At 44.9% G+C, this 21,960-nt stretch overlaps 2 protein-coding genes across 3 annotated transcripts in view; one reads left to right on the top strand and one right to left on the bottom strand.

Annotated features, from left to right (window-relative positions):
• Positions 1 to 21,960, bottom strand: part of LOC119951594 (zinc finger protein 91-like) — a 54,689-nt gene that overhangs the window by 25,442 nt on the left and 7,287 nt on the right. The window contains exon 3 of the mRNA XM_038774778.1: positions 7,404 to 8,486. Coding sequence (XP_038630706.1) covers positions 7,404 to 8,486 — 1,083 coding nt within the window. The remainder of the gene's footprint in view (positions 1 to 7,403; positions 8,487 to 21,960) is intronic.
• LOC119951220 (oocyte zinc finger protein XlCOF6-like) lies at positions 11,776 to 14,442 on the top strand. 2 transcript variants are annotated; one of them, XM_038774260.1, is made up of 2 exons: positions 11,776 to 11,787; positions 12,488 to 14,442. In XM_038774260.1, the coding sequence occupies exon 2, from the start codon at positions 12,943 to 12,945 to the stop codon at positions 13,861 to 13,863; it is 921 nt and encodes a 306-aa protein (XP_038630188.1). In that variant the 5' UTR covers positions 11,776 to 11,787; positions 12,488 to 12,942; the 3' UTR covers positions 13,864 to 14,442. The 2 variants fall into 2 exon arrangements, with proteins under 2 accessions (XP_038630188.1, XP_038630187.1); XM_038774259.1 differs by lacking the exon at positions 11,776 to 11,787 and adding an exon at positions 12,167 to 12,204.

The raw sequence follows: 21,960 nt of genomic DNA, 5'->3' as shown, positions 1-21,960 counted from the left end.
AGAAGCTATGACCTTGCCCAAAGAAGTATCAGTTCTAAAATGTAAAGCCCATACTCATGAGGACACTATGGAAGCAAGAGGAAATGCTCTTGCGGACCACGCAGCAAGGGAAGCTGCCTCCCTTTGTGCCTCTCATTGGCATCAAGAATCCAGTCACATTTACAAATTGGGAGTAACCACCTTATTACATGATTTACGTGAAATGCAGAATGATTGTACAAAGGAAGAAAAATGGAAATGGTTAGAATCAGGTATTCAACCGTATGATGATGAAATTTGGAGAGAAGTCGCACCGCAATCACTAATGCCCTTCTTAGCTCAACAAATTCATTCATGGGGACACATATCGCCTCAACAAATGATGGATCGATTCCATAGAAGTTGGTGTGGTAAAGGATTCAAAAAACATGCACAATTGGTAGCAAACCGATGTGTAACCTGTCAAAAGAATAACTTGGGTCCTATAACATCAATGCCTCAATTAAGAGCTCCTGCTCCTGCAGGTCCATTCCAGGACTTACAAGTAGATTACATCACTCTTCCTAAATGTCAACAGTACAATGACGTGCTTGTAATAGTGGATAAATTCTCCAGATGGGTGGAAGCTGCTCCAGCTAGAAGAGGGACAGCTGCCCATACAGCCAAAGTGCTATGCCAAGACTTTATTCCCAGATGGGGAGTACCAGCTAGCATTGACTCAGACAATGGAACCCACTTTACAGGAGCTGTTTGTAGGGAAGTCTGTAAACTACTAAACATTAACTGGAATTTACACTGTCCTTATCATCCACAATCATCAGGACTAGTGGAACGTATGAATCGAACTTTGAAAGAAAGACTGTCTAAATACAGCCAGGAAGGCATGAATTGGGTCCAAGCTTTGCCAATAGTATTATGCAGCATTAGAGCAACACCAAATAGAACAACAGGCCTGAGCCCTTTTGAAATCATCACAGGCAGACCAATGTCTCTGCCAGGAACTATTGACTTGAGGAAAGCAGACTGTCATTTAATGAGTGATGCTTTGCTGTCTTACTGTCAAAATCTAACAAATGCTGTTAGCTCTGCTTCTCAACAGGTGTTAGCTGCGTGGGGTGATCCTCCGGAGGGTGGACACGACCTGGTGCCCGGTGAAGAAGTGTACGTCAAAAAGCTGCAAAAGGAACCTTTGGGATCAAAGTGGGAAGGTCCTTTCGTAATCCTTCTCACCACCCAATCCGCTGTTAAGTTAAAAGGAAAGAAAAGTTGGATTCACGCATCGCACGTGAAGCGCGCGTACAAGTAAAATGTTTGCCGCAATTTTAATTTTCAGTTATTTGATTGACTTCCTGAATGTTGTATCAGAAATGAATAAGAACACATTCCTTTACACAGCTAAGATAAATGCTGAAAACTTTAACATTTCTAATTGTTGGGTATGCATTGCAACCCCTACTAACTCAGGGGAGGGTATTCCCTTTCTAACTATTCCCTTTAATGCTTCAGAAACAGCAGAATGGTACATCTATCAAAGTGTCCCTCGCTCTGTGGTGACCCGTTCTGGAGCATATACATGTGACAATGGGAGGTACCAGGTTGACATCAAAAAATCTATTAACTTATGGAAATCTGCAGGCTATTCACTAAACACCTTTTCAGGATGGCACCAACTTCAATTTAACCCTGACAAAAAACCTCAACATCTTAACCTCCCAACTAATATTAAACAAAAAGGATCAATTTACCTCATCAGTAAGGACCCTAAAGGGATACCAATGGGTAATAGTAATTGTACTAACTATGTAGATGTTAACACAGCTTTTAAATGTACTAACGACCGCTTAGAAAGAGTTATGCGGTCCTCAAGGATAACAGGCATACCTAACCTCAGAAATAATAAAACATTCGAAGACCAATGGCTCTTAGAATATATTTACTCATATTCTGCTTATAATGGAACTTATTTTATTTGTGATGATAAAGCATATCCCTGGCTCCCAAGATCCTGGTCAGGATCTTGCTATTTAGGATACATGGTACCTGCCATTCGTCATGTGACTAATCTTCTGCATATTTCAGAAATGACTGTTCAAAGAAAAAAACGTTCCATCACCTTTAGAGATGCAATTTTTGCTAGAATCATTCCTTTCTATTGGGAAGTAAGGATGGAGAATGAGTTAAATAAAATAACAACCATCATACAAGATGTGGCAGAATACACTGCCACTGCCCTAGACAAAATCTCTGACGAAATGCGAACAATTCGAACCGTGGTATTGCAAAATCGAATGGCACTTGACTATGTGCTAGCCGAAAACGGTGGCACGTGCGCCCTGATTGGTGCAGAATGTTGCACTTTCATTCCTGATAACTCTGAAGAAGTTAAAGATTTGGTATTACATATCCAAAAATAAATCAAAAAACTTGATCCATCCCAAGTTCTCTCTCTGGGATAGAATTTGCGGGTGGTTTGGACACACAGGAATGTCCATAATGAGAATAATCCTATTCTCCTGTGCAGCTGGATTCATCATTTATATGACATACCAATGTGCTACGTGCATCAAAGAACTATTCGCTAAGCGCAGGGGGCCAACTGTCAGAATGATTCACACTAACCCTACTGCACCCCCAATTGATGAATTTGAGGTGAAATACTTTTGTTGAAATGTTAACCGTAATATCAATCAATTATTTGTATAATCTATTAATACTGAATCTGTAGCATCAAATTTGACTAATTCATTAATTGTTATTTTGTAATAATGATTCTTTAAGAATTTTAATGATTATTGTTGAAATACTTGTTGCAATACTAAGTTTCCATTCTATTGTTTAAATCTGCAATGACAATATGAATGAATTATTCTTTGCGCTTTTACCTATCCTATCGCTTTAATGATATCTTTTATCTTATTCTGATATATCTCACTTGATCTTTCGATTTATCAAAGGGGCGACTGTAGAAGTCAGGTATTTTAAATACACTTAATATAGGTAAGAAGACTGTTTAAGACAGAAATATTAAATCCTAGTTTTAAAATGAAAGAAATATACAACTTCCAAACTCAGACATGTGTTTGGGAAAAACAGAACCACTGATAAAAACATCACATTCTTTCAAGGGCAGCAGCGAAATCCCATGGGTTTTAAGGTGGTATAATTAAAGGCTCCATTGTTCTGATTTCTGGCCACTTGTGATAACAGCCTGAACCACATTCCATAACGTATGCAAGCTGAAACATTTTAGACTGTGTCAAAATACAGTTTCATTTATATTTTCGGAATAATCGCATGATGAGATGACTAACGTCTCAATTGTTGCAGATAAGCAACAATTGGAAGAGGCGTTGCATTGGGAGGATGGATGGCTTGTTATCAAATCAAATGTGTTTTGAATATAGCTTAAACCAATTAGGATTATATTGGGGTGTGATCGGATCGCTTAAGACAGATATGAAAGAGTATATCCATGGATGATTTGGCCACCATTTTAGACAAGAAGACAGAAAGACAAGAAGACAAGAAGAAAGAAAGACAGAAAGAGACAGAGAGAAAGAGACAGGAAAGAGACAAAGAGAACAAGACAGAAAGAGAGAGAGAGAGAGAGAAAGTAAAGGAAGAGAATCAGAAAAGAGTTCTGTATTCCTATTTCATTTTCATACTTTGACTTCAGCCTTTGACTTTTAAAGTTGTGTTCAGGCTATTGTCTCAGAAGATAATTCCTGTGATTCTTTGAAGAAAATCAAATTGTCTACAAACTACCTTTTAAATCATTTTCAAGTTGTAACCAATGAACTTCAATAAAACAATTCTTATTTGCACCTGACAAGTTTTTAACTTGAATTTCTACTGAGTTTCAGCAATGTCTCAACAACAACCGGCAACTGTAAATTAAACAAAACTGGATTCAAATCCTAAGATACAACAACCATTGTGCCACCATGCTGAGATGATACATCTTCAGGTGTCATGTGTAACTTCTTAGTGACTGCTGATGACTAAAGCAAGTTACTTAAATACAAATAACTGAAATTACACAAGGTACACAAACCTAAACTAATACAGCAATTCCTACTGAACACAGAAAATAAATCCATAAAGCTGATTGGTGTGTGAAAATTTAAGGAACAAGACACACATTACAAAATACAATTTTCTATTCATAAATTACATGTTCCTAAGAAATAAAAGTCACAGAAATGACATAACCACAACACCATTACAGAAACTGAGAATAAAACCCACACCAATGGAGAAAATCTGTTGTAGAATTTGAAGGAAAGTGACTACTTTGCTGCTAGTTTAAAAGTGAACACAATTTAAGACACAGAATTTCTCCAGCATTGACAGAATTAAACTACAAGAAATCCTGCAATAAAATGTAACAGAGATTTTCATTCAGCATTAGTCCTGTGGTAAAACCATAAAATTAAACCTACTTTGGCCTAAGACAATATGGCACAAGAGACAAATGTATTTATTTTAGATCTACCTGTCGTGGTGGATAAAATATTATTTCTTGGGATGTGGGTATCGCTGGCTGGGCCAGAATTTGTTGCCCATTCATAATTGCCCTTAAACTTGCTGGGACATTTCAGTGGGGGAAAGTTAAGAGTCAACCGCATGTGTGTGGGTCTGGAGTCACATGTGGGCCAGACTGGGTAAGGATGGGCAGATTTCCTTCCCTGAGGGACATCAGTGAACCAGATGGGTTCAAAATGGTTTCATGGTCATCATTAGGCTTTTAATTCCAAATTTTTATTGAATTCAAATTTCACCATCTGCCCTGACGGGATTTGAACCTGGGACCCCAGAGCATTACCCTGGGTCTCTGGATTATTAATCCAGCAACAATACCACGAGGTCACCGCCTCCCCCATACTATCCAGGACAAAATAAATGTCCTTCATTATCTCTTGTAGACCATTTCAGCAGCAACGTCCACTCCAAAGCTCAATTAGCATCAGCCCCACTGGAAGCAAAGTGGTGAGACCGACCAGAATGTACCTGTTGTGCAGAACCTTGGTCAGACCGCAGCTGGAGGACTGTGTACAGTTTTACTGCCCTTATCGCCAGAGTGGGAGCGCAACAAACATTCACCAGACTTGTTCCAGGGATGGCAGGGCTGCCCTTTGAGGAGAGATTGGGGAAACCTGACCTGTGTTCTCTAGAGTTTCAAATAATGAGAAGTGATCTCATTGAAACTTACAAAATCCATAAAGGAATAGACAGGGTTGGTGCAGGTGAGATGTTTCCCCTGGTTGGAGAGTCTGGAACCAGGGGACACAATGTCAAAATAAGGGGGAAGCCACTTAGGACGGGTCTCGGAGGAGACATTTCTTTACTCAGAGGGTTGTGAATCTTTGGAATTCTCTACCCCAGAGGGCTGTGGGAGCTCAGTCATTGAGTGTGTTTAAAGCAGCGACTGACAGATTTCTAAATCCCAATAACACAAGGGGCTGGTTTAGCACACTGGGCTAAATCGCTGGCTTTAAAAGCAGACCAAGTCAGGCCAGCAGCACGGTTCGATTCCCATAACAGCCTCCCGGAACAGGTGCCAGAATGTGGCGACTAGGGGCTTTTCACAGTAACTTCATTGAAGCCTACTTGTGACAATAAGTGATTTTCATTTCATTTCAAAAGGAGATGCGGATAGTGTGGGGAAAAAGGCAATGAAGTGAATGATTATATTGAATGGGAGAGTAGGTTTGATGAGCTGAATGGCCTGCTTCTCTGATACAAAGATAGAACACACAGTGCAGGAGGCCATTCGGCCAATCAAGTCTGCACCAACGCACTTAAGCCTTCACTTCTACCCTATCCCAATAACCACATCTAACCTTTCTTTGGTCACTAAGGGCAATTTATCATGGCCAATCCACCTAACCACCATGTCTTTGGACTGTGGGAGGAAACCAGAGTACCCGGAGGAAACCCACGCAGACATGGGGAGAACATGCAGACTCCGCACAGACAGTGACCCAGCGGGGAGTCGAACCTGGGACCCTGGCGCTGTGAAGCCACAGTGCTATCCACTTGTGCTGCCCCCACAGGGAGGAAAGTAAATTGTGAAGAGGACATAAGGAGATTACAAAGGGATATAGATAGGTTAAGTGAGTGGGAAAAGATCTGCCAAATGGAGAATAACGTAGGAAAATGTGAAATTGTCCGTGTTGGCCAGAAGAATAAAAAAGCTTATTATCTAAATGGTGAGAGATTGCAGAGCTCTGAGACTCAGAGGGATCTGGGTGTCCAAGAGCATGAATCACAAAAGGCTAGTATACAGGTACAGCAAGTAATTAGGAAAGCTAATAGAATGTTATTGTTTATTGTGGGGGAATTGAATACAAAAGTAGGTTATGTTCCTGTGAGCGGGAATGAATCCAAAAGAATCCCTCGACATTCAGATCTGCTTCAAACATCAAACAGTTTATTGTTGTAACACCGGCGGGGAGTAAGCCTCTGGGTAAAAGCAGATACATCGCCACTGAACAAAGGGAATCATCATCATTTATACAATTTCAAATAGTTAGTCAGCCCAACTCAGCCGGACACAATCCAATCACAATGATTACAGATTACACACTGGTAGATCCAATGAAAGTGGTTACTGGGCAGCAGGGAACTGCGTGATCAGCTCATGGACAGCTAGGGGGTTAGTCACGAACTCATGATGTCTTCCAGATCCCCTCATCGACCGTCCTTGGGTCTTGTGTATACATAACTCCCATATCTTAACCTTGTTACTGACTGGTACATTGTCAGAATTCCATCAGAGCATTCCCCTTTGCGTGAGAGAGAGAGAGCTGACTGGTGCTGATTTAATCTGACGGTCACCACACCTCACTCGAGGGGCAATGTTGAGGGGGCAGGGCCTTCACGGATGACCTCAGCCGGTATGGCAGGTGAACCCACGCTGTTGGTGTCGCTCAGTATCACAAACCAGCCATCCAGCCAACTGAGCTAACCAATCCCCAGAAATATTAGTTATTGCCCATCTCCCATCACACCATTTAATGTTGTTTCTCAGTCCATGTCAGATAACCTGCCCTATACCTTGATAATTTTCTTCTGCAAGAAACACAGAGATAAATTAAACAAAAGAACCATGTACCTCCATTGCCCATCTCCATGGCAAGGTGGCATGCTTTAGAGGGATCCAAACAGAAATGGGAAGGAAATATCTTCCAACTTCCAAACTAACTTTTAATCTCTGATCCTTGTGAAATGTGAAACCAGGGATTCACAACAAGGCTCAAAGAACGTCAGCCCACTGGAGTCAAAGTCGTGACACCGGCCAGTCCAGCAGAAGAATCACTCCAACCATCCCCATTGACCAACTGTCAGAATGACAAAAAATGCAGTCCTGGATGTAATACAGAGCATAAACAATAACAGCAAAATCCAACCCCTGTAATCACTTGTGAACTTGTTCATGTCTCAGCAGGTGCGATGAATCACGGAATCCCTTCCCACATTCACAACAGGTGAACAAACTCTCCCCAGTGTGAACTCGCTGATGTGCCTGCAAATGGGATAACTGAGTGAATCCCTTCCCACATGGAGAGCAGGTGAATGGCTTCTCCCCAGTGTGAACTCGCTGGTGTCTCTGTAGGTTGGATAACCGAGTGAATCCCTTTTCACACTGAGAGCAGGCGAATGGCCTCTCCCCAGTGTGAACCCTACGGTGTGCCCGCAGGTTGGATAACAAAGTGAATCTATTCCCACACTGAGAGCAGGTGAATGGCCTCTCCCCAGTGTGAACTCGCTGGTGTGTCTGCAGGCTGGACATATGAGTGAATCCCTTCCCACGCTGAGAGCAGGTGAATGGCTTCTCCCCAGTGTGAACTCTTTGGTGTCTCTGCAGGTGGGATAAGCGAGTGAATCTCTTCCCACACTGAGAGCAGGTGAACGGCCTCTCCCCAGTGTGAACTCGCTGGTGTGACTGCAGGTTGTCTAACCGAGTGAATCCCTTCCCACACTGAGAGCAGGTGAACGACCTCTCCCCAGTGTGAGTTCGCTGGTGTATCTGCAGGCTGATCAACTGAGTGAATCCCTTCTCACACTGAGAGCAGGTGAACGGTTTTTCCCCAGTGTGAACTCGCTGGTGTATCTGCAGGTGGGATAACTGAGTGAATCCCTTCCCACATGGAGAGCAGGTAAACGGCCTTTCCCCAGTGTGAACTCGCTGGTGTATCTGCAGGTTGGTTGAGGAAATGAATCCCTTCCCACACTGAGAGCAGGTGAACGGCCACTCACCAGTATGAACTCGCTCATGTATCTGCAGGCTGATCAACTGAATGAATCCCTTCCCACACCGAGAGCAGTTGAACGGTCTCTCTCCAGTGTGGACTCGCTGATGTGTCCGCAAACTGGATAACTGACTGAATCCCTTCTCACACTGAGAGCAGGTGAACGGCCTCTCTCCAGTGTGAACTCGATGGTGTGTCTGCAGGTCAGAATACTGAGTGAATCCCTTCTCACACTGAGAGCAGGTGAATGGTCTCTCCCCAGTGTGACTGCGTCGATGAATCTCCAGTGCAGATGGGACTCTGAATCCCTTCCCACAGTCCCCACATTCCCATCGTTTCTCCATATTTTGGGTCTCCTTATGTCTCTCCAGGTCGGACAATCAGTTCACGCCTTGTTCACACACAGAACGGTCTATTCCTGCTGTGAATGGTGTGATGTTTTTTCAGGCTATGTAACTGGTTAAAGCTCTTTCCACAGTCAGTGCTCTGGAACACTCTCACTCGGGTGTGTGTGTCTCGGTGCTTTTCCAGTCACACTGATGTTTAAAATCTTCTCAAGCTGACAGACGGGGCAAACATTTTTCCTTCTAGATTCAAAGTCAGATGATGTTCAGGCCCTGATGAATCAAGTGACCCAGTCTGATCGAGACGTTTAGTTTGAGATTTCTGTCTGTCAGTCCTCCTTTTCTAATATCCTTGAAAAACAATTTACAAAAGACATCAGTGTCAGTACAGGACAGAAATTCAGAACAGACAGGGTCTCCGGTTGCGACATGTCGGGAGCGGCCGCATATGAGGCAGCTCTCATCCGGGGACTTTGTTTTCACAGTTTCATAGAATTTACAGTGCAGATGGAGGCCATTCGGCCCATCGAGTCTGCACCAGCTCTTGGAAAGAGCAAACATACCCACGGTCAACACCTCCACCCTACCCCCATAACCCAGTAACCCCACCCAACGCTAAGGGCAATTTTGGACACCAATGGCAATTTATCATGGCCAATCCACCTAACCTGCACATCTTTGGACTGTGGGAGGAAACCCACGCACACACGGGGAGGATGTGCAGACTCCGCACAGTGACCCATTTGTGCTATCCACAATGCTACGGTGCTGCCCGTTTTCACCCGATATTTGAGGGGGTTTGGGGATATTTCAAATTTGTCAATGGGATAAAGCTCCCATACTGTGTTAATGTCCAAGAAACCAAGTTTGAAGAAGCCAGCGAGCAAAGAATCGTCATCCGATTCAGATTCTTTTCCAGGCTCATTGGAAACAAAATAGCGGCGGCTGCTGCCGAAGCGAAAGTTATAGTGTTGTCAGTTGAGATGCTCATGGGCATCTTAGCAACAGCCGACTATCTCCGAGGATCTCCCAATATCAATCGAGGAGCCCTCAGCTCCTATTCGATTGATATTGGAAAAAATGGACGAAACGGTAAAGGGTTGCAGGGCACCCTTTCGATGAAGAGTGAGTGGATTGTCTCTTTAGAGGCTGAGCTGGTCTGTTGGTTGATAATAACAAATCTCTGCCAAAGTAGGCGACTTAAAGAATCGCTCCAGGAGACAAACACTTTGCGTTATGGGGCTGCCGGAGGGATTGGAGGGCCCGGACCCGACTGAATACACGTCCAGGATGTTTGGGAAGATGGTGGGGAGGGTGGACAGTTGTTCCCTCCCGAGGTGGATCAGGCCCATCACTCGCTCTGTCAGCCACCTCGCCCAGGAGAGCCACCTCGGGCAATAACCGTCAGCTTCCACAGTTACCGGGATAAGGAACGAGTTCTGAGGTGGGCGAATGATCACCGTAACTACAAATGGGAGAGCCGTCCCATCAGGCCCCATCAGGGGGCGCGGCTGCCAAAAAAGAGGGCGGCATTTATCAAGGCCAAGGCTGCACTTTACATATGTGAAGTTCGGTTTGGGGCGGTTTACCCCGCACAACTCCGAGTGAGTTTTCATTCAAAAGGTCACTACTTCTGAGGCGCTGGATGATGCCAACGCTTTTGTGAGGAAACTCAGGCTGGGTATATTTTGTATTATATATGGGGTCTTCTTGTTATTGGAGAGGGATTGTGGTTTTGGGATCTTGTTGGGGTTTCTTGTACCAGTTTGTATTTTACTGTTTGGGGGGGGGGGGGGGCTCCTTTATTTAAGGTTGGGTGCAGGCGGGGGGAGGGGAGTTGGTTGTTATGGTTACTCAGTTTTATATGCCCCGGGAGAGAGTTGCCCTGCGAGCTGAAGAAGGTAGTTAATGGGAGCGAAGTGGTGGGGGTAACTGCAGCTCATTAACATAGTCTCGGTTTTAGATAATGGGCTGAGTGCGTTTGTTCTGTTTGGGGTTAAAGATTGTTGAGCTCAGGGTCTGGGGTTGTTCTTCGGGCTTTTGGTTGTGGTTTTAATGAGAGGCGGGGAGATGGGGGATAGGGAAGGTTGATCAACGGTGACTACAGCTTGCTCTTTGCTCTGTTTTGTTGGGGTGCGTGGTGGCACGGACCCAGTCTCCATGATGGATGAGATATCGTTCTTGGCCCCTCTCTGTGGGACTCACCGCTTTGTGCCTACAGATTTGGATTTAGGTCCTGGAGGGAAGGGCTGGAGAGGTTTGGTGACTTGTTTGTGAACGGCAGGTTTATTGGTTTTGATAGAAAACATTTTTTGGTAGAAAAATTACAACTCTCGAGCTCTAATTTTCTCAGATGCGTGATTTCCTACATAAGGCGATCTCGGTGTTTCCTTTAGCACCCCCGCCCTCTCTGATGATTAGGATTCTATCTCTTGCTGAAGTGGGTGAGGGTAGGATTTCAGATCTACAGTCGAATCTTGGCTGCACAGCAAGCTCCACTGGATGAGGTGAGGAGGAAGTGGGAGGGGGAATTGGATCTGGTTTCTGTGGAGGGGGCGTGGAGTGAGACTGTACAGGATCAACTCGACCTCCTCCTGTGTTCGGTGCAGCTTGACTCAGTTCAAGGTGGTGCACAGGGCACATCTGTCTGGGACTAGGTTGTGTGGTTTTGTTCTTGGGTGTGGCAGACAGGTGAGCTTGGTGATCTCAGGTCCGGTGAATCATAAAAGGTACCATCCTTTTAACCAGACAAATAAATGTGTCAAGCTGAGTAAGCAAAGGATGTCAATGTCTTTAAGAGAGAGCGCGAACTGAGCCAAGCTTTGCAGAGTCTGCACCCTCCCTGGATTCATTTCCTTTCCTTTCAGTTGCTGCAAGTGACCAATTGAAGGTGAGAATGAGAAAAGAAAGGGAAAGGAGGAGAAAAGAAAGTGTTTTACTCACAGATGCTGGAGACAGGAGGAGATTTCAGTCTGTGTGAAGCTAAATCACCAGTCACACAAAGCAAGCGCTCTGATTGGCTGAAAGTCCAGTGTCCTTCCGCTGGGTCCACTCTTTTCATTGGTTAATACCTCAGCAGGAAGTCGTTGGGTGTGCTCTTCAGTGCACATGCGCATTACCGGTCGACGCTGGGACGCATGCGGCGTTGTCGGTGTTTGGAGCATGCGCTTTCCGATTAATGGGACTTCGTTTTGGAAAGCCCGAGCGAAGTGGGTGGGAGAATTTGGAAATACTTTGTGGAGCCGCAAACCCTGATGAATAGTTGTCAACTCCTGATTCTGGTTCTGGAAATTCTTTCCCAGGACCTGAAGTTAATGCCCAAAATATTTGTTGAGTGAGTGGAAGATGGGGACGGGAACACAATAAGGTTAGACCCCGCCCCTCATTCACTCTGATTGCCTGGAGGACCAGGCGGCTCTCAGTCCTCCAGTCCCGCCCCTTATTCACTCTGATTGGCTGGAGGACCAAGCGGCTGTCTGAGTCCTACAGCCCCGCCCCTCATTGACTCTGATTGGCTGGAGGACTAGGCAGCTCTCAGTCCTCCAGCTCCGATTCCATTGGCTGGAGACTCGGCCGCAGATCCCCGGAGGAAGGTATTAAATTTCCGGCTCCTAATCCACACCCTGGTGAGTAGGCCGTAAATCCCCAAGGAAAGGTTTCTTTCTTCAGCTACGAAAATCCGGACCCCTCAGTCCACTCCCTGGAAACTAGGCGGTGAATTCCCGAGGAAAGGTCTTTATACTGACTGCTCCCAGACTCTGCCGCTCCCTGAAGACAGGGAGAAATAGGCATTAGAGACTCGGTATTGGGGAATGAGAGAGGAAAGAATGTTCTCCAGAAACTAGAATTGTCTGTTCTGAATTTCTATCCTGTACTGACTGTGATGTCTTTTGTAAACTCCTTTTACAGGATATGAGAAGAGGAGGAATTACAGACAGAAATCTCAAACATAACGTCTCGATCTGACAGAGTCACCAGATTCTTTGGGATCTGACTATCATCGGCCTTTGAATCCAGAAGGGAATGTTTGCCGGATCAGACAGCCTCAAAAGATTTTAAACATCAGTGTGACTGGAAAAGCACTGAGACACACACACCCGATAAGAGTGTTCCAGAGCACTGACTGTGGAAAGATCTTTAACCAGCTACACAGCCTGAAAAATCATCACACAAGCCACAGCTGGGAGAGACCGTGCACGTGTTCAGTGTGTGGATGAGACTTCCGACTGATTTTCTGACCAGGAGAGACACAAGGTGACACAAAACATGGAGAAACCATGGTTTTGTGGGGACTGTATTAAGGATTCAATGCACCATCTCATCTTGAGATTCATCGACGCAGTCACACCGGGGAGAGGCCATTCATGTGCTCTCACTGTGAGAAGGGATTCACTGACTTATCCGGCCTGCTGTCACACCAGCGAGTTCACACTGGGGAGAGGCCGTTCACCTGCTCCCAGTGTGGGAAGGGATTCACTCAATTATCCCACCTACAAACACACCAGCGGGTTCACACTGGGGAGAAGCCGTTCACCTACGCTCAGTGTGGAAAGGGATTCAGTGATCCATCTGGCCTGCGTTCACACCAGCGGCTTCACACTGGGGAGAGGCCGTTCACCTGCTCCCAGTGTGGGAAGGGATTCACTCAGTTATCCCACCTACAAACACACCAACGAGTTCACACTGGGGAGAAGCCATTTACTTGCTCTCAATGTGGGAAGGGATTTGGTCATTTATCCTGCCTGCGGCGACACCAGCGTGTTCACACTGGGGAGATGCCATTCACCTGCTCTGAGTGTGGGAAGGGATTTACTGATCCATCTGGCTTGCGTTCACACCAGCGAGTTCACATTGGGGAGAGGCCGTTCACCTGCTCTCAGTGTGGGAAGGGATTTACAGATCCATCTGGCTTGCGTTCACACAAGCAAATTCACACTGGGGAGAAGCCGTTCACCTGCTCTCAGTGTGGGAAGGGATTCACTCAGTTATCCCACCAACAAATACACCAGCGAGTTCACACTGGGGAAAAGCCGTTCACCTGCTCTCAGTGTGGGAAGGAATTCAGTCAATTATCCAGCCTGCGGAAGCACCAGCGAATTCACACTGGGGGGAGGCCATTCACTTGCTCTCGGTGTGGGAAGGGATTCACTAATTTCTCCAGCCTGCAAACACACCAGCGAGTTCACACTGGGGAGAGGCCCCTCACCTGCTCTCAGTGTGAGAAGGGATTCACTACGTTATCCAACCTGCGGAGACACCAGCAACTTCACACCGGGGAGAGTTAACTCAGTTGGCTGGATGGCTGGTTTGTCATGCGCAGTGACTCCAATATCAGGGGTTCAACTCCCGTACCGGCTGAGGTTATCCATGAAGGCCCCACCTTTTCAACATTGCCCCTCGACTGTGGTGTGGTGACTGTCAGATTCAATCACCACCAGTCAGTTCACTCTGTCAAAGAGGAAAGCAGCCTCTGGGACTTTGGGGACTCTTATTTCACATATCTGCAACTAATATAGATTCCTTTAAGGAGCAAAAATCAGCGAAAGTGAGACAACCGTGGCTTACAAGAAACGTTAAATATTCCATTGGATCAAAGGAAGAGGCTCATAAAGTGGGCCAAATAGTAGTGAGCCTGAGGATTTGGAACTTGTTTTAGAATTCAGCAAAGGAGGGCGAAGAAACTGATAAACAGAAAATAGAATATGAGATCCAGCTGATGAGAAACATAAAAAAGCGACTGGAAAAGCTCCTATAGGAATGTGAAAATGAAAAGATTAGCAAAGACCAATGTGGGTCCATTCCAGGCAGAGACAGGAGAGTTTATAAAGGGGAATAAGGAAATGGCAGAGAAACTAAACAATGTGTGTCTGTCTTCACAGAGGAAGATACAGAAATCGGCCTGAGAACCAAGGAACTAGTGATCACGAGGAACTGAAAGAGATTAGTATCAGTGAACAGGTAGTACTGGAGAAATTAATGTGGTTGAAAGTTAATAAATTCCCCAAAGTTTCTCCAAATGGAGATAATCAAATTCACCATCCGTGGGTCGGAATAGGAATTCAATAAAACACGGAAGCCATTCACCCGACTGTTCTGGGACCTGTTTGTGTCCAATACATAAATAGATACGTAGCCAGGGAGAAGGAGCCTGGCCAAGACAGAAAGAGGAAAGCGAGGGAGGATCTGGGTCAGGGAGGTAGTGGGGGTAGAATGGGAGGCAGCAGTGAAGAAGGAGGCGTGGGGAGGGGTGAAGGGAGGAGATGAAAAAAGGGGGAGCCAGAAGGGGAAAGAGAGAAGAGACCAAAAATGGGGGGGGGGGGAGCACAGGGAAAGACAACAGTGGCAGCAACCACAGAACGGCGAGAGAACACGAAGAAAAATGAGAAGGGGAAACGAGCAATGGCCGATGTCGAGGCAACTGCACAAAAAATGTAAAAAGCATTAGCCCCTCCACCCTAGTTAGATGATCTGTAAAAAGGAGAGAATAGAAGAGAGGAGAGGAAAGACCCCTCCCGTCCGGTTATATTTCCAAGAGTCTGTGTGTGTGTTTTGCAAGGTATATACCTGTATTTTTTTACTTGTTCAAAACCCAACAAAAAATATTTATTAAACAAAATCCCCAAAAGCTGATGCTCTACATCCCAGAGTGTTGAAAGAGGCGGCTGGAGAGATAGTGGATACATTGGTGATCATCTTTCAAAATTCAATAGATTCTGGAATGGTTCCTGCAGATTGGAAGGTGGTAAATGTAACTCTACTATTTAAGGAGGGAGAGAGAAAACAGGGAACCACAGACCCGTAGCCTGATATCAGTAGGAGGGAAAATGCTACAATCTATTATAAAGGATGATAACATACGAATTAGGAGCAGGAGTAGGCCACTCGGCCCCTCGAGCCTGCTCCACCTTTCAATACGTTCACGGCTGATCTGATTGTAACTTCAATTCCACATTCTCACCGACCCCCGACCCCCCGATAACCTTTCACCCCCTTGCTTGGCAAGAATCTATCCAGCTCTGTCTTCAAAATATTCAAAGACTTTGCTTCCACTGCCCCTTGCAGAAGAGAGTTCCAAAGACTCACAACACTCTTGAGAGAAAAATATCTTCTTAAATGAGCAAGTTGTTACTTTTAAAGTGACTCCAATTTCTATATTCTCCCACACGAGGAAACATCCTTTCCACATCCACCCTGTCAAAGCCCCTCAGGATCTTATACGGTTCAATCAAGTCACCTAAACTCCATCGGACACAAGCCCAGCCTGTCCAATCATTCCTCATCAGACCAGCCTCCTATTCCAGGTATGAGTCCAGTAAACCCTCTCTGAACTGCTTCCAACACATTGACATCATTACTTAAATGAGAGCAATACTGTACACAGTGCTCCAGATGTGGTCTCACCAATGTCCTGTATAACTGAAGCATAACCTCCCTACTTTTGTATTCAATTCCCCTCACAATAAACAATAACATTCTATTAGCTTTCCTAATTACTTGCTGTACCTGTATACTCGCCTTTTGTGATTCATGCTCTTGGACACTCAGGTCTCTCCGTCTCAGAGCTCTGCAATCTCTCACCATTTAGATAATAAGCTTTTTTATTCTTCTGGCCACCATGAACAATTTCACATTTTCCCACATTATTCTCCATTTCCCAGATCTTTTCCTACTCACGTAACCTATTTACATCCCTTCATAATCTCCTTATGTCCTCTTCACAATTTACTTTCCCACCTACCTTTGAATCATTGGAACACAGGAGCAGGAGTTGGCCATTCAGCCCTTCGAGCCGGCTCCACCATTCAATACGATTATGGTTGATCATCCACTTCAATGCCTTTTTCCCCATACTGTCCCCATATCCCTTTGTGTTATTGCGATTTAGAAATCTGTCAGTCTCTGCTTTAAACACACTCAGTGACTGAGCTCCCACAGCCCTCTGGGGTAGAGAATTCCAAAGATTCACAACCCTCTGAGTAAAGAAATGTCTCCTCCGAGACTGGTCGTAAGTGGCTTCCCCCTTATTTTGAAATTATGTCCCCTGGTTCCAGACTCCCCAACCCGGGGAAACATCTCACCTGCACCTCTCCTGTCTATTCCTTTATGGATTTTGTAAGTTTCAATGAAATCCCCTCTCATTCTTCAAAATTCTGGAGACCCAGGTTCCCCAATCTCTCTTCATAGGCCATCCCCGGAACAAGTCTGGTGAACCTTCATTGCCCTCCCTCTGTGGCAATAATACCTTTCCTAAGGTATGGGGAGTAAAACTGCACCCAGTACTCCAGCTGCGGTCTAACCAAGGTTCTATACTATTGAAGCAAGTCTTCACTACTCCTCTACTCAAATCCTCTTGTGATAAAGGCCAACATCCCATCAGCCTTCCTAATAACTTGCTGCACATGCATGTTATCCTTCGGTGACTTATTGACAGGCCGCCTGGGTCCATTTATACCCAGGTCCCTTTACCACTATTACCACTCACGTTAACTGCACACGAGGCTCAGGTCGCACAGAGGGAGTCCATTCGGCCCATCGTGCTAATGTCAGATCTGTGAAAGACCAATCAATTAATTCCATTGTCCAGAAACTTTCTTTTCAAGGACCTCTCCAATTACCCTTTGAAAGAAACAGTTGAATCTGTTTCTTGCGCCCTTTTCAGGTAATGCTCTCCTGATCACAACAACTTGCCTGTGTTTTAAAAACAAATTATTAAGGATATAGTGTTTTTAGATTTTCATTGAGAATTTCAGAGAATCAAAATATTATTCTAAATTACACTTCAATCTTTGTCAATCTTTTTGATGAGGGGACCAACTGTAATATATCCCAAGTTTGAGAAAAATCTAAAAAGACAAATCCTTTTCTATGGTATCACAGCACCTCCAAAAGATTTAGATTTTACTTTTAGATATATTGTTATGTGTACTGAGGTACAATGAAAAGTATTGTTCTGCGTACAGTCCAGGCACATTGTTCCATGCCTGAAAAAAAAAAGGACATACAATAAATACACAATGTAAATACATAGGCATCGGGTGAAGCATAATGAGTGTAGTGCTAAGTATAGTCATTGTTGTAATGTATAAAACTGTAGGCAGGACTGGGAAATCCATTAATTTTATAATTCACTTTTGCACCATATTCATGGATATAAGTAATAAAGTCAAGGAAGCCATTTTAAACTCTAACATCTAGTGTCTTGCACAGATTATGTAACATTTCTTTGTTCATCACATATTGATTTCATGTTGGAAGCAAAACAGTTAATTATTCAACAAGGACCTTTGATTAAATTATAATTCATGAAACAATATTACAGATAATATGGTAATGGCTGAATTGTTCTTTTATAAATTAAGATTGTCCAAGCCCAAATGTTTCTAAACTGCAGCGCTAGCAGAAATTGTTTATACAAAGAAAGTATTTTTTTAAAATATATATAAATTTAAAGTACCCAATAATTTTTTTTCCAATTTAGGGGCACTTTAGCATGTCCAATTCACCTAACCTGCACATCTTTGGGTTGTGGGGGTGAAACCCATGCAGACACAGGGAGAATGTGCAAACTCCACACGGACAGTGACCCAGGGCCGGGATTCGAACCCGGGTCCTCAGCGCCATAGGCAGCAATGCTAATCACTGCACCACCGTGCTGCCTACAAAGAAAGTATTTAATAAGTAGCGGGCTATCATATTCTACCCAAGTCTGGCTCAAGAATAAGCTAATTATTCAACCTGATCAATATTAGTAAAAAAGAAAGTTATTGTCTTCAACAACCTGTCTTTTTAAACTATTGTATCCTATATTAACCAAATGTATGAATTAGATTACTGTATTAATTAGCTACCAGCAGTAGCAGTAATACCTAGTGAGGCTTAATCGAACTGCAGCTAATGAATCCATCATGAATCAGTAGTTATAGTGAAAGACTAAAAGTCTTTTTATATTTGCTGTAAAAATGTAAAAGCTTAATTGCTGTGTATGTAAAAATGTGAAATGAGGATAAATGTACTGGCAAGAGAGACCTTCAAGCTCTGATTAGCCTCAACATTTGAAACTGTCTGAATAAGGGATTGTATAGAATCAGATAAAGGGATAGTATGAAACAGTTCTATTGTATTTCTGTCTGAGATAATGAGAGAAGTTGGTGTCAGTAATTGGGGATCCAATTAAATTAATCCAGTGACCAAAGTGACCAATGGTCATGTTACAACAGACCCAACTCTGACGTGAGGTAATGGTCACTTTGGGGATAAAAGTACAGATTCCGAAGGTCTTCCTTTTTGGCCAAGTACTGAAGATTCCCGAGGCCGAGTTCCAAGGAAATTACTGTCAAAGAAGGAGCCAGAGAGGGTTACGCTGCTACAGACTGATCACCCACATGAAGTTGGAAAAGTTAATGACTTAAAATTGTTCAGTAAACCTTTTTCATTTAATAAACTTTTAAAATTTACTATCCAGAGGATTCTGAATTTGCCTTAATTAGTTAAAGTCTTGTCTGAACCAAAGTGAATTTATTTTTTCTGTAAAATATTTTTATTCTCCATTTTCACATTTTGTTCAAAATTTACACCCCACCCACAAGCAGTAAATGGTAACAAATACAAAGTGAATTCCCTTATCAACAACAACGATCCCATCCTCCCACCACCCCAAACAACGACCCTCCTGGCAATATAAGCATCAAATAGAACAAACCCTCCCACAGCGGGATAATACAAGGAAAAAAAAAACAAAAAAAAAATATCAGGAATCGCCTATGGACACTGTTGACCAATAGAGTCCACCCCCCCCTAACATTCATTGCCATCCAATCCCCGAAAGAGTCCCGTACATGACAGCCACGCATTGCGAGCCCTCCACCCCCCCCCCCACACACGACTCCTCCCCTCCACCTCCTTTCAGAAAACTCCTCCCTCCAACCTCTGTTCCTTCCCCTCTCCCCAAACTTTCCACCCCGGCTACACTCATCGGGACCTGTTCTGCCCGGCTCCGATAGCCGCAGCCCCCCCCCCCCCCCCCCCCCCCTCTAACTCCGTTCACTGGCTGGCTTAAACTGCCAGCGTGGAGGCCCTCGCCGGGTCCCTTTTCCCCTTGCCCGGCCCTCGGAAAGCCCAGAAACCCCCTTTAGCACACAGACCCCACATACACACCCAAGCCCCAAAGATCCATCATTGCAAGTGAAAGTCCCATCTCTTCCCTTATCCAAGTATATACAATGTTAGCTCATTTAGCATATACACCAACCGCAGTGAAAAAATACAGCCTGAGGCTACATCGATACATGTCCACTTCTCAATTCAGCCGCAGTCCTTCTGCCTTCGCAAACACCTCCGCTGCTTCCGTCGTCCCAAAATAAAAGTCCTTGCATCTATTATCACCCTCAACTTAGCTGGGTATACTATGCCGCACTGCACCCTACTGATGTACAATGCCTTCTTCACCTGGCTGAAGGCAGCCCGCCTCCGCCAGCTCCACTGTGTAGTCCTGATATATGCGTATACCAGCTCCAGCCCACTGCATCACCCGCTTCTGCTTTGCCCAGCACAGGACCTTCTCCTTCACGCTGTACCTTCAAAAACACAAAGTTACTACTCTTGGCGGCTGACTCCCGTTTGGTACAGGCCTTCATCTCCCTCCCCCAATAGCTTCGCCAACATTGTGGCAAAATACTCAGTCGGCCTTGGCCCTTCAACTCCTTCAGGAAGACCCACAATCCTCAGATTCTGTCGCCTGGATCTGTTTTCCAAGTCGTCCATTTTGGCTCGCAGATCCTTGTTGATCTCCAGCACCTTCCGCATCTCCTTCCCCATCGCGGTAATTTGATCACCGCGCTGCAATAATGTCTCTTCCACTTCCTTCAGCGCCTCGCCTTGGTCCTGCACCTCCACCACTGCACTCAATAGCACCACCATCACCGGGGCAATCGCCTCCTCCACCAGCACTTTCAATACCATCTCCTTCCTCATCGCCTCCATGTGCTTTGTAAACTGCCTTTCGAGTTCCGCGGCCATCGCTTTCGTTATTTCTTCAGCCGTGAGCAATGCGGCCTCCCCTGGTGCTGCAGCCTCCACTTTCCTTGCCGTCCCCACGGTGATCTTTCCACTCCCCAACGGACTTACAGCTGCTTTTTTCACGGCCATCATTTTACTTGATTTTGACATTTCTCTTCGCTGTGCCGTCTCCCTGCTTTTGCCGCCTCTGCAGCTCCTGGGACCGGGCGTTAATCCCTGAAAATGCCGTTCCCGAACGGGAGCCCTCCAATGTGCGGCTGCCTCCCGCTCGCCGTCACTGGATGTCCGTCAAAAGTGAATTTATTAAATGGTAATTTGTTGGTGGCTGAAATCAATTAAGTTCCAGATAACAAGAGCAGATAACATAAATCTTCAATTTAAAAAGTTGCATTTCTGTAGCGCCTTCACAATCACAGGATGTCCCAAAATGCTTTCCAGCTAATAAACTACTTTCGAAGTGCGATCACTGTTATAATGTATGAAACGCAGCAGCCAATTTACACACAGCAAGATCCCACACACAACAATGTGATAATGAGCAGATGATGTGTTTTTGGTGATGTTGATTGAGGGTTACAGTAAGAAGTGTTACAACGCCACGTTAAAGTCCAACAGGTTTGTTTCAAACACCAGCTCGTTCCTCCGGTAACCTGAGGCTCACCCCAGTTCAACGGCAGCATCTCCACATTATCATCGAAGGTTAAATATTGACCAGGACACCCCGGATAACTCCTCTGCTCTTCCTCAAAATAGTGGCTGTGGGAACTTTTACACCCACCTGAGAGGGGCAGACAGGGCCTCAGTTTAACATCTTATTTGAAAGAAGGCTGTTCTGACAGTGCAGCACTCCCTCAGTGCTGGGACCAGGAATGTTGGAACTGTTTTTTGTCCTCAGGTCCCTGACTGGGTCTTAACCTTCTGATCCAGAGGTGATAGTGTTTCCCGCTGAGCCATGGCGGACACCAGTTAGAAAGGAAATATTATACTTTAAAACCCCCCCACCCTTTGCCTCTGATGCTTCAATCTAATAATTAAAAACCCCAGTATAAATAACACGGATTTAACTGACAAATGATGAAGTATTGATTTCAAGCCACAAGTTTGAACTTCCCACTTTCTCCTTGGGCACCTTTCTGTCTATTGCTCATATCAATGACAGGCAGGAGACAGAGCTGAGGCTGAAGTTAGTTCAGAATAACAGGGTCGGTGCCCCAGTTGGGAAACTGCCATGGGTGTCGCACTAATAGAGACAGGAAGATGCTGGAGGACTGACTGGGAAATGGGCCTCCAACCAATTGTTACATCGGTCACTATTCCGATCGCAGACCAGACTCCAACAGAGGCTGGGATACTGGACCAAACCCCCA

Source organism: Scyliorhinus canicula, chromosome 17 (genome assembly GCF_902713615.1).
Source record: "Scyliorhinus canicula chromosome 17, sScyCan1.1, whole genome shotgun sequence".
Classification (NCBI taxonomy): Eukaryota; Metazoa; Chordata; class Chondrichthyes; order Carcharhiniformes; family Scyliorhinidae; genus Scyliorhinus; species Scyliorhinus canicula.
This window is presented reverse-complemented; position numbering and strand designations above follow the sequence as displayed.

Bases quoted from the DNA above. Each gene is read 5' to 3' on its own strand.
- LOC119951220 (XM_038774260.1), top strand. From the start codon at position 12,943: ATGTGCTCTCACTGTGAGAAGGGATTCACTGACTTATCCGGCCTGCTG.